At 36.7% G+C, this 13,711-nt stretch overlaps 1 protein-coding gene across 1 annotated transcript in view; it reads right to left on the minus strand.

Annotated features, from left to right (window-relative positions):
• LOC113115831 (zinc finger protein ZFPM2-like) overlaps positions 1-13,382 on the minus strand; it is a 91,365-nt gene extending 77,983 nt beyond the window's left edge. The window contains exon 1 of the mRNA XM_026283477.1: positions 13,061-13,382. Within this exon, the coding sequence (XP_026139262.1) occupies positions 13,061-13,100 (40 nt within the window). The 5' untranslated portion in view covers positions 13,101-13,382. The remainder of the gene's footprint in view (positions 1-13,060) is intronic.
• Positions 13,383-13,711: the final 329 nt, after the last annotated feature.

The following is a 13,711-nucleotide window of genomic DNA, read 5'->3' on the forward strand; positions in this document are numbered from 1 at the left end:
TAACAAATGAAACATAAAAGTTAAACATTTCATGAGTATTAACAAATAAAATGTATCAAATGTCATGTAGCCCTCAAGCATTTCTCCATTCCTGCTGATACTGATACAAACACTGATATTGTTACATTTGGTAGCAAATTCAGGCACCTCTGATATCTAAACTAGGCAGTATACCGTACACACTGTGTGTAGCAAGGGCTAGTATACCATTCCAAACATAACCTCAATCACTCTTTCCGTTTCCTTTCTATCCTCTGTCACTCAACTATCTCTCTCTCTCTCAGGCTTTGGCAGTAGAGATTGGACTCTGAACTCAACTTAGACACAGAGTTGGGGGATTTTACAGATGGTCGGGAAGAGGCTTTAGCATTTGAGGAGAGGGGAGCGAAGCCTGATTTCACACCGGTGTAAGTGTGTGTGTGTGTGTGTGTGTGTGTGTGTGTGAAAGCAGGCCACCTCTAATCCACTGACTGCAGAGAAGGCCTGCAGCTATCCTGCTGCCCAGCACTGCCCACAATCCTGGCTGCTTCTACAAAGCCATACATGGTGCATTAGAGGCCCAGGCTGAAGGACTCTCTGCTGATATGCCGATAGGTGCTGAACAAAGAGTCCAGTGGGAACCGCACAGACCCACACAGGCCTGAACACCAGAGACACATGCAATCACACGCTGAGGCCTATTCATTGTGAACACGTGGCCACTGACCCATTCACACCTCAGATCCAGATCAGCACACTTCCACGCTAAAGGCCTGCTCACACTACCATTCAAATGCATGCGAATTTAGAAGCATATGGACTATTTTCTTCAGTCTGTTGTTTTGACCTCACAGATCAGGATAGCTACTACTGAGAGGCTTGTATGTTTCCATATTCACTTATAAGGTTTTAAAATCTTGAGGAGTTATGACCACACCTGGGACGTCTATGATACCTGGAGAAAGCATTCCCATTTATCTCAATGACACTTAATCGGTCCTTCCAGATCATTATATTACATTATTAGGGATCTACAATATATCAGTGGTCATATCAGTTGATAAGTGATATTTTAAGCCGATAAAAATCCTACAGTTTATATATTTGGCCTGCATATTGAAAACGCAAATAAAATAAAAATGTAAGTTTGTTTTTCTTAATTTCTTTAATTACATTTGTGAACGTTATATTTTTTATGTAACTGGAATAAAATAAATATTTTTTTGTGTTTCATTTGCTTCGAAATATAATATAAAAATATATTTATGGAACATTCAGGTTATCAATCCTGGTTATTGAAAATATTGGAATATGTTTTACAATTTTTCATGTTTAAGATAATGTGCTACTTACCATAATTATGGTAAATTTTACTAGCGATTTCTGAATAACAATTTTTGTAGACCATTTGCCAAATGTCATTATTGGTGCATCACTAAATTCTGTATAATAAGTAATATATTGTGGAAAATATTGTAAAAATACATGGTTACACATAAATGGCCATCAATAGAGAACCAGCCAAACCTTGACTACTTGACTTGCAGTCAGGCCATATTATTATAGGTAACTGTGGTAAGGATAGTGAAATAAGGGCTTCCCATGTCTCTATCAGAACTAACAATCAGAGAGAAAGAAACAAAAAGAGGTATAGGTAAGAAAAAAACTCTTTTAACACAGATAGACGTGTGCAGTCTTCTCAGTTGAGCTGTTATCTAACAAGGGCCGTTTTGTTTGGAGAGAATGTGCTGAAAGTAATTTTACGACATTCATTAAAGTCCTTTCAAATGTACATTTCTGACCACCACCAGGAGCTAATCTTTAGGAAAGCATGAGAAATGAATAGACATGGAGATCATTATGATTAAACCGTCTATGAACCGGGCAGGACATGTCCTTGATTTCAGTCCTTTCAAACAATCTGTGGTGCATTACATTCACACATTACTGCACACTCAACCCTCCCGTATCATGATCAGACAGGGTTTCTGTCCTCCATTTGAAGTGCAATGGTTCATGTTGATGCTCAATGAATGTTGGTTATGATACATTATAAATTCAGCTGGAGTATCTCTTCGTTGACACATTAATTTTTCCTTATTTCTAAAAAGATTTCTAAGGAGAGATACAATTCTGGATCTGATTCCACACTTCCTGTTCCATAAATAGTTCCTTTAGCACAAAAGGGAAAGACATGGGGTCCTTAACATTTGCATACTTACTTTCTTGTGTCAATCTCAAGCAATAAGTACACAAACACAGCAACGTGGTTCATTTCTATTTGAATATGACAACAGTAATGATTGGCTTTCATTGATTCATTCAATTAGACAAATTTAAATTGAGTCAACACGGATTTGTGAGTCATTTTGACTCAGTTTCTAAACCTGACTAAGAAAGACTATTCTTTTTGCATATTTTATATCAGTTTCAAGTTAATTGAAATCAACCTTAAAGCAGCATATACTATCGTCAAAGCTAACAGACATGGACAAAACTCATGTAAAAATGAAACATGTAAATCACCTCAGATTAAGCTGCCACACTTGACCAATGTGCAATGACTAGCTTCAGGAGACCAGTGGGAGATGTGAGAGAAGACGACAGATATCTGTGACCTTTTTGTCCTTCACATTTGCCGAGCTTCAATCTGAGAGAGGGAATCAAACACACACTGATCCGAAACTCGCTGTCAGACGCAGAGCCAGACATCAATCAATCAGCACTTTCTTATTTTTTTGACGCTCTTATCATTTGACCCATGCGTCATTCTGTTTCAGTGGCTTAAGAAAGTTGATGATGGTCAAATGTGCGCCTCTGCAAATCCTACACACACACTTATACACAAATACACACTCATATTCATAAGCAAAAATAGAGCAACACTCAATCCGTTTTTAACTAGTATTCAACAAAATTTTGAGATTTTACATTTTTCTCTGATCTCTAACTGAACTGATTTAGAATAAAAGAAAACAGAGTTAAAGCTGCAGTAGGGAACTTTTGTAAAAATATATTTTTTACATATTTGTTAAACCTGTCATTATGTCCTGACAGTAGAATATGAGACAGATAATCTGTGAAAAAATCAAGCTCCTCTGGATCCTCCCAGTGCTCCTATTGCCATTTGCAGAAAATCCTCGCTCCTGTTAAGAAACAACCAATCAGAGCTGCGGTCCGTAACTTTGTTTGTGTTCAAAATGTAGAAAAATGTATATAATAAGCGAGTACACCATTAATCCATTTTCCAAACCGTGTTTTTAGCTTGTCCTGAATCACTAGGGTACATCTATAATAAGTGTTTATATTCGGACTATTTTAGATTGCTTCGGGGGTACCGCGGCGGAGTAACCCAGTACCTTTGTGATTCTTCATAGACATAAACAGAGCGAAGTAGTTCCGGCTACGATGTTCTTCCGCAAGACGCAAGCAGTTCTGTTTATTAACCGCTAGAGCGTCAAAAGTTACCTACCGCAGCTTTAAGAATAAAAAGTCATTCAGGTTTATAACAACATGAGGGTGAGCAGCCTAAATGATGACAAAATTATCATTTTTTTTGTGAACTTTCCATTTAAAGTCAAATCCCGGCTCACATTCTGTGTGTACTGACACATATGAATGCAAAAGGACAGATATGCGTGAATCAGAGGATAAAACCGCGTTTTAACAGAAAGTCCATATCATGACAAACCTCAGATGCAGCGCTGTCAAATCAATGCACAGCTTTACCCTTAAAGCCTTAGCATGTTCTGGAGGTTTACTTCTTATTTCTTACTTATCTGACGTAAATTGTTGATCTGTTTATTTTCCAGAGCTTTGTCTCCAGTGATTTTCCAGCCGGTCTGAAACATGATGTCCGCTTAATATTACAAACTTGAAGAAATGCTGATGTACAAATTGAAGTGAAAGGCCTGATGTTTAATCCTCTCCAGCACCTTTTCCTTAATGATGTTTCCCAAGAAATGCCAGAGAAATGCCCAAACCCCTCCATCAGATATATAAACGAGCTGCACTAATTCCTGCCAGAAACTCACACTTCAATATTTCTGTCATCAGCTTAAGGTCAGTGCATATGAAAAATATATTTCCTGTAAAGGATCTTAACACGAGCAAAAAAACTAATATCATCATTATCATCATAAGCTCATTAAGTGAGTCAACATTTCCTATGGCAAAAGAACAGGAAATCCCAGAAATAAGATCTCTTTAAAATCTCATTTATTTCTCCTGGACAAAGATGAAATTAAACGGAATTCAAATAAAAGACTTTTCTATAGAGAGTTTCAAATGAGATCTCAAATCCAATCAAGGCAGAAATTGGTAAATAAATAAATGCATATACTAACAAATGAAATTAGTAAGAAAATAAAAAGGTAAATGAAAAATACACAAATGAAAAGAAGTAACAACAAACAAAATGTAAATGTAACATCTCAGTTGTTTTCTTTAAGACACCAGTGACATTAACATTTATGACAAAATATCAAGTCTGCAATTGAAAGTCAAATATCTCTCGATATGAATGCAAACATTTCTCATAAAATGCCCCAATGAAAGTCCGAGACAAATCTGAAACTTCAATTCAACAAAACTGAGAGGGTACATTAAATAAAAATATATTTTTATAGTTATAAGTTTATATTAAAACAAAACAGAGAACTCAATTATGTCTCATGAGCTCTGAAAAAACAGCAGCCATCCTCTGGGCTCCTGAATCTCTTTCTGAAACTCGTACTGGCTAAAGTCTCATTCATTCTGGGTCGCACTGGAGTGTGTGTTTGTGTTCATTTCCATGTCTCTCACACACACAAACACGCTTAACACAAGTCAATATCCATATTCATTACATGCTAAGATTTCAGCTGATAAAATTCTGGCGGGCAGATTGGCGGTCTAACCCGTGAAACGCACTTAATTGAGCCGTATCTCCACGGCAGTGATGTTCGGAGCCAAGGTGAAGGAGACGTGAGAGTGAAATGAGTGAATTCATGATGTGGCCCCTTCTCTCTCTCTCTCTCTCTCTCTCTCTGATTCTCCTTTTGGCAGGGGCCAAATAGAGAATGGTAAATGAAGCGATTGTGTCCCCCAGGCAGGAGTAGGGGGGATAAAACGCAAGCGTCTGTGTGTTAGGCTCCCCGGGGGCTATTCTGAGCCTGATGAGGTATATGACCATGCTGGAAACCAAACCACAAACTGGGCTGCAACTGGGACCTCTGGGAAAACAAGTGGGAAAGACAGAGAAGTTGCTGTACTCTGCAGACGGTACTAGTATTGCGGCGTTACTAACTAAAAGTTAACTACATTAACAACTAATTTACCTTCATCATGTTTTCAACGGAGTGATTAAAGTCTCATTAGCATACATTTATATATATATATATTTAATGCTGGTAACACTGTCATTCTAATTTTTTTTTTTTTTTTTTGGCAAATACATGGTCTGACTTTAAAAACAATTATAAGAATGTAATTTATACAAATTAATAAATAAATATTTTTTATATTTATATAAAACATTTAAAATATTTATATAAAACATTTAAAATATTTATATAAAACATTTAAAATATTTATATAAAATGTAAAATTAATAAAAAAAAGATTTTATATTAATTATAATTTATATACAATGTTAATACTAATAAATGAATATATAATACAATGAAATAAAAAAATATTTTATACAAATATTTTGTGATATACAGTAAATATATTTTTATTTGATAGTCATATCTTTATTTTAGTTGTAAAGCTCCTATTTTAAGTTTTAATACCCTTCCAAAGAAAACAATTGTATTGGTCGGAGGGTTAAAAAAACAAAAACAAAAAAAACATAGAAATTCCTTAAAAAGTCCCTAAAAAATAAATTAAAATTACACACAAATTGAGACAACCGTTGACATATCCAGGAAGAGGACAGGCATAGAAACACTGAAAGCATATATCAGATCATTTGTTATTGGAATGATCGGAGGAAAAACTCTTAATAATAAACTTTATCAAAAAAGTTTGAGATCTTTTCTATAGAGGAAATTGTAGAGGACACACATGAGACGATTACTGGGTCTTTTTCTCAAGAGGAAAAAAAAACCCTGCTGTTTAATCTCATTGGTGTCTTGAAGAAACAATTGAGATGTAAAAGAGATCTCATTTGTGATTTTTTTCTTTCCTGAGGGCAGTATCAGACTTTAAATACTGATGATCCATCCTTCCTTTTCTGTCTTGATCAGAATGCAAGCCGAAGAGAGTAAGCAGACAGACAGAGCAGAAAGGGTCAAATCGATAATCTGAGAGTCTAAACTAGATTTCGAAGCAGTTTGCCACTCTCTGCAGCAAGATAAGATAAACTTTCTTTGACCTGAGCGATAAAGTTGCCATGGCGATCAGGGAGAACACTTTCCCTATTGATATTGCGCTGATGTAACAACAAATAGAAGCAGATCGCGTGGCCGATAGCGCTGATTAATTAATACCAATATTGATCTGTACAAGCAAGACACAAGGCTATTAACTCGAAGGCTGAAAGTCAATTGTTACCTGGAGCTCAATAGACTGATCACTGATATCGCAGCCAAATAAACTAAACAACAGACGACGCAGATTAGTCAAGTACAATTTCTGCGATTTGATCTTGTTAGGTCCTTCAAGACAGAGTCAAAGGTAAAAGTTGACTAAAAGGGACAGTTCGCACAAAAATCATTTACTCACTCTCAAGTTGAACACAAAGAGGAAACCAATCAAAAAGTACTATAAAAGCAGTTTAAAATGAGTCATGCACACTATATAATAGACTACTCCTTAAAAGTTTTTAGAAAAATGCTCACCAAAGCTGTATTTATTTGATCAAAAATATGGTAAAAATGGTCATGTTGTGAAATATTATTACAATTTAAAATAGCGGTTTTCTAAATGAATATATTTTAAAATGCTATTTATTCCAGTGATGGACAGCTGGATTTTCCATTACTCCAGTCTCCAATGTCACATGATCCATCAGAAATCATTCATGCTGATTTTTTATACATGATACTTTGATGAACAGAAGTCTCAAAAGAACAGCAATTATTTGAAAAACTTTTGTAGCAATATAAAAGTCTTTGCTATGCCTTTTGATCCATTTAATATATTTTTTTATATAATATTTTTTTATTATTATAGAAACAATCTTCATTTTAATGTAAACTAACTGTGAAGAAATTACTGAATGATTAACAACTACCAGGCTTGTGAAAATTAATGAATTCAGAATTGAAACTAATGTGAATCTGAAGTGACAACCGTACATTGATGAGTTGCTCTCTTGAGATGAACATATTGTTTACAGTGTTTCTTTCTGCACAAATATCAGAGCAAAAAAAAGGCAAACTGTCAGCTCTGGAATCATCTGTGAGGATTTCAGGAAAAAGGAAGATAAAGAGGAAACTTCGGCAGGAAATGGCCTCCACCTTTTGAAAGCACTAACCCTGATGCATCATCGACTGTTTTCCAACACAGCGAGAGAAACAGACAGACAATCTGACAGTGAGAGAGGAAAGGAAAAAGGGGAATGTTTGGGAGAAAGGATGGACCAGAGACAGAAATGACAGCATTCCTCTACTCTAATAATGGATGTGTAAACTCTTCACACACATCTGTATTTTCCTCCCTGGAAACGGACACTCTACATCTACATGCACACTCATTTAGTGGAACTACAACTGTGATGTTTAGATAAAAACACAACATCAATTCATTTCTCCGGTAACCAGTGATAATAACAAGACTGGAAAAATACGCTACATAAATACAAAAATGCAAATGCTTATAGCTGCACAAGCTCGATTCTGTGTATTGTGTGTATTGTTGCATTTGGAGATTTTTTTATTTAGTACTGTCCTGAGTCAGATATTTTACATAAAATATGTTTACGTTTAGTCCACATGGTTAAAAAAAATTCTAAAATTATTAAAATAACGAGCATTTAAGTATTGGTATAGCATAGTAATGCAAGAAAGTATTCAGAATTCAAATGAGCATATGCAGACATTGGTCAAGCATTTGCATATACTTGATAAAAGCAGATGATTCCAATCTTGTCTATCCATCAGAAAATGTGATTTCTATAAGTGTGTGAAGTCAAATGGCTCCTTCAGCTTAGACAAGGCGAAGCAACGCAAGCTGTAATTGGCAGCCAACAGATGTTGAAAAGGAAAGTTGGCATTCAGCAGCCATTCGTCATGAGACAAATCTATGAGGAACACAAAAAAATCACATGCTTTCATCAGTGGAATCTACCAAAGAAAGGTCTCAAGTATGAGAAAGTCATCCCAGAGGAATTTCATTATTACCAAAAACATGTTCTCCTCCAAAACCATTGGATGCTTGGATGCTTAAGCTGATACACACACACAGACTTGCAGTGTCAAAACTTTCCCTGATGATGAAACACACGAGCAGACCGCAGACATAAATATGTAAGCTCCATATACATTCAATAATTTGATCAAATAAAAAGGCATAAAAATAGAACTACATATAGTAAACCGCCTGCATGGTAAACCACAGAATTCAAACCACACACACCATCCGTTTCATCTCCAACATAAACATATCCATGCACTCACGCACACACACACACTGACATATTGGCAGCCAAGTCAGCAAACACTCTCACTGCACCATTATAAGTTGAGACTGTGATAAACCCCATCCAGAGATAGACGTGTCACCTGATAGGCCTGACGGAGGTCTCGTATGTCATCATCATCCATTGGGAGGAGCCGAGATGATAATCACACACTTATTATGAAGTCATACTGAAAGTCGATTATACACACATTCACAAAGAGCAACAGCAAACCTCCACCCGAGATCTCTGACTACCATTTTCCAGCACCGAATGCTGGCAAATCCTCCCTATACTTCAGTTCGAGCATACTAATCATTTGGATCAGCACTGGAACTAAAAAAAAAAAAAAAAAAAAAAAAAAAAAAACACTTTAAAAGTAGCTATTTCAGTCAGATGTGTTTCCTTTGTCAACTGTCAGCTGAAAACTGAGTGGTCTGAAACAAAACTGCACTTGACTGTGTTGTTGAACCCCTAGTGGTTAGAATTAGTTTATCTAGCAAACATCCTGCCTTAACAGCATGTTACTGCTGCTCATTTGCATAAAGTGACATCACCAGTAGTTTGATTGACTTTAGTTTGCTACAAACTGCTGTTTCTCTGAACAGTAAAGACCACCTTCTTTGATTAGCCATCTCAATAATTTGGACACTGACGTGCACTGTGAGATCGCTGAGGAATTGGTAACTTTCAGTCATCCAAATAACAAACAGGATGGAACTGTAGGAGAGCAGCGTCAAGAATATCAAATATCTGGGGGAGCAATTTGGCCAAGGTCACGGGTTTGATTCCCAGGGAGTGGATGAAGTGATAAAATAAATACCCTAAATACAATTAAAGCCGGTTTGAATAAAAGCATCTGACGAATTCATAAATCCAAATCAAGTTTTAAAGTTTAAATTTTTAGGCTAGTCTGTCTCAGCGATCTCACAGTGCTCATCAATGTCGAAATTATTGAGATTGCCAATCAAATTATAGATGGTGGTCTTGAGAACGAGCATGAGGTAAACATAAATGTTTTAATGATGATTCCTATGCAGGCAATAGACAGCAAGGCAGCTCACTAGATTTTGAAAGAGAGCTGAAAGAAAAACCGCCGTTTAGCATCCCACAAAGCAAAGTGACGTTTAGAAGCGCACAGACATGCAGCGAGCAAAAACAGATGGAGAGAGGCCTTACCCATCAACCCGCCTGCTCTCCAAGCCCACACATGCAACTCCAGGGGCTATTTTACAGACAAATTACACCACGGGGCACGCTTTCCATTCGCCAACCCTTGTATCTGCCCTGCCTATTAAAGCGCCACCAGGCATTCCTCAGCACAGACTGAGACATCACGCTCTCCTGCGAAGCTAAACGTGCTTCATCTCTAACGCATCAGCGATATTTTCATCTCTTCCTGTCATAAATTTTCACTGGCCCTGGCTTGGCCTGGTTAACAATCGGGCCAATTTATTGGCATATTGGCATGAGGTGATAAGGGCTAAAAACAACAGTGGCGAGCAGACGCTCGTGGAGGTGAGCTGATAACACAGATATGAGCTCCCATACAAAACATCTCACCCTCCATCACCTCTCTATCAAACTCTTATTACGATGAGAAGAACTGAAAGAGGAGAGGGTGAGAGGGGTCTTCAAATCACCGGTGGGGGCGGGAACCAAAACCAACACAAAATAAATATGAATAAAAAATGGGATCAGATGTAACGTTCAGCGCCAAAAAACAAGGAGAAGAAATACATAATTTATCACTGCATTATCGGGAAATCCAGGCAGCCTAATCAAGGAGCAGTGGATGACTATTTTTTGCCTTATCATCCAAAGTGGTGGAAACGGAGAGGGAATTATCAGCCGGCTGCAGATTGCTGGGTTGGAATTTTAATGGTAATAATCGTAGCTCTGATGGTATATCTGCCTGCCTTATCATTCCCATTATCTGGCCCTATCTCACAGGCATCGGTGCAAATTAATGGTGCTTTTTCAGCACAGTGTTTTTATCATTGCTCAGAGAGCACCCAAGGGGAGAGAATAAGCTAAATATTAAAATACTGCATAAATCACTATTTTAGATAACCGACCAACGTATGGCAGTGGAGGGGGGCTACGGTGCCCAACAACCTTTTTGTCCTTTAGAATGACTCTCGGTCTCTCTGTGCACTGGATCAGACGGTCTCTTCTTCTCTCTTCCTCTTCCTGAAGTGCCAGAAAGAGGAACTACGGGCTCCGCGTGACCTTTCGGAGCCAGAGACAATACCCTGATATTATGAATACTCTAGTAACGGAGCTGTGAGAGCCATTAGATAACTCCGTTCCTGGACATCTCGGATGCATTTCAGAAGGAAATCGACGCAGAACGATTTGCATGCAAACGCCTCGGTCAACAGTTTAATGACTCGAGCTCATTTCGGGTATTCAGAAGCTGTCATGCGTGTCGAATGAGATAACAGAAAGTACCACATCAAACAAAATATGCAAAGATTGCTTTGCACTGACTGAAAGCCTTCAAACATATTTGTATTTACTGTACTGCATACTAGTACAGTCAGACAATATTTGCTCTGACAGAATACATCTCAATGTGTCACGCAAATGACAGAACATTCAAAATAAAACATTTTCAAAGAATACAGCTTTTTTTTAAGTTAAATTTAACTTTATGTACATGAGCTCAACAGAAGCATGAATGATCTCATTCACACACACACACACACACACACACACACACACACACACACACACACACACATATTCAAGCAGAAACATTTAATTTCACTAAAACAAACACACACAAATATTGAAGTGCCGATAAAAAGAAATATGGCTTTTAAAAGTGTGCAATCTCGCTTTATCCCTTCTTAGTGGCTCAGTTTAACCTGTTCCTAAAAAATCAACATTTCTCAAAAGAGGAAGAAGATTCTTCATTCTTCCTCCCTACGGTCCAAACACACAAACAGGCTGCTTCTAAAGGCCTTGAACAGCGATCGCACTTGGCTCTTTCATTCACAAAAGATGAATGCAACAAAAGCCAGCCTATTTGATTATTATATAAAAGACAGAACTGCAAAAAATACTGTCTGAACTTTTCACTTCGTGAGGTGCTGAAAATATTCAGGTACTATATCATAACAGTGTCCTAAAAATAGGCCCTGAAAAATGGAAATGCTCAAGCTGATGGTGTATATTTTATGAAACACATTATTTATTTAACTCTGTAGAGCTCTGCAGATTATTCTTTGTCATATTTATTAAATATTATATTTATTTTAGATCACATAAATACTTTTTTGGAAGAATGCATTTAAGGAATGCAACAACTAAATAGGTTTTGTTTTTACACATTTAGACATTGCCTAAAAAAATTAATTAATTCTTTTTTCTTTACACATTATCATAAGTGCACAAACTATATTTCAGTCGTTATTAGCATGTATGATGGATTCTGGGTGATTGTTTTCTGACATCCACCGCTGACTGTAAACAGACCCTTAAACCCTTTTCACAAGTATCGCTGGACGTGAATCTACAGTGACTTAAAAACTGAATGACAATTCAGCTGTCATAATTTTATACATCTTGCCAAACAAAAATAACGCGATAATAAAATGTAAAGAATAAAAACATGACATAAAAATGTGATAACCAATGTATTGCCTGTTATTCATGGAAAACATCTTAACATGGTCAAATATAAAAAGTCTGAAAGATGAACAGACGCAAAACACTATTTACACCCCTTTTAAAGAATCAGCTAAACATCTTCAAATCTGAAACTACTTTAAAATAAAACACTGAATCAGATTATGAGATTCTCACTACGAAATAAAAAAAAATGTTCTGCATTAAAAAAACATGCATAACTATTACAAAAGCACTTCTAGAAAAACAGCTGCATTTTATTTATTTATTTTTAATTCTGTTTGATTGCCAATAATAAACTTGCAATATGCATAAATACTAAATAAAAGCAAAAAAGAAAACAAAATATGCAAGACTTCAAATGTCACTATTATGAAAAACAACTCCACATGCCTTAACAAATACAAAAAAGAACTGACTGTAAACAGACAATCCTGGGGCTTTGAAAGAATCAGCTTAACATCATCAAAAACAACTAATTTATTCAGTTTCTGTGATCGTCACTATGTGAAACTTTAAGAATTAAATACATTTTATAGCCTACAACACAACAAAACTAAAATATGCACTAAGAATTAGTAAACGCAAAATGAAAGCATATCAAACAAGTCCTAAAAATGTTACATTCACCGTATCACGCGAAAAACAAGCCTCGTTAAATACAAAAACACCGAACATCAAACAAGATTTAAAGAAGAACTAAAACAACAACATTTGCACCTGTGCTGCTACTATCAGTTGTCATAATAAACTGATATATCTAGATCTTCCTTTCATCCAACTTTACTCCGCTTGGCTTTGAAACAAATAGTAGTAATCATAATAAACAGAGGAACTTACGCTTGATTTGCCGGGGGTTGCTCTGCTTTCTGCGGGACATGTTGATCCGGATGATTATTGATTATTAACAATTAGTATAGATTATTATGAGAGGTTATTATGGATCATCCAAGAGCCGAACGGGTCGCAGAAGGAATGAGGATTATTCACAGCCTCTTGCTCTCACACACGCGTCCCCCTCGCTCAGTGCGTGCGCACGAGTGTGTGTGTTTGTGAATGTATGTGTGTGTGTGCGCGGAGCCGCTGTCCGCTCGGACTGAAGGCGGAGGGGAAGGCGTTTCGCGCTTTTGTTTGAACATGAATTTTGATCCACCGCGGTCGCCGTATACACACAATCTCTCACATATAATGCTGTTAAACTTCACTGTTCATGTGAGGACTATTGTTCCGAAAAGCGCCACACTCAAATCGCTTCTGTGTCCATTGTTTTTGCATAAAAGTTATTTTAAAGGTTTGATAGCTGGAAATCCCTAATACAATATTCTTATTTATGTATTAATGACTTAATTTATCGAGTATAAAGTGTTTCTTTTATCTCATAGACATTACCAAAATATGTGTCCTCAGCAGAGCTGAGAGAACTGCTCGCGTTTTTCTTAGCCAATCAAAAACGTAAATTACCTGCCAGTCATCATCTGTGTTCAGGTTTTG

This window comes from Carassius auratus, chromosome 16 (genome assembly GCF_003368295.1).
Source record: "Carassius auratus strain Wakin chromosome 16, ASM336829v1, whole genome shotgun sequence".
Classification (NCBI taxonomy): domain Eukaryota; kingdom Metazoa; phylum Chordata; class Actinopteri; order Cypriniformes; family Cyprinidae; genus Carassius; species Carassius auratus.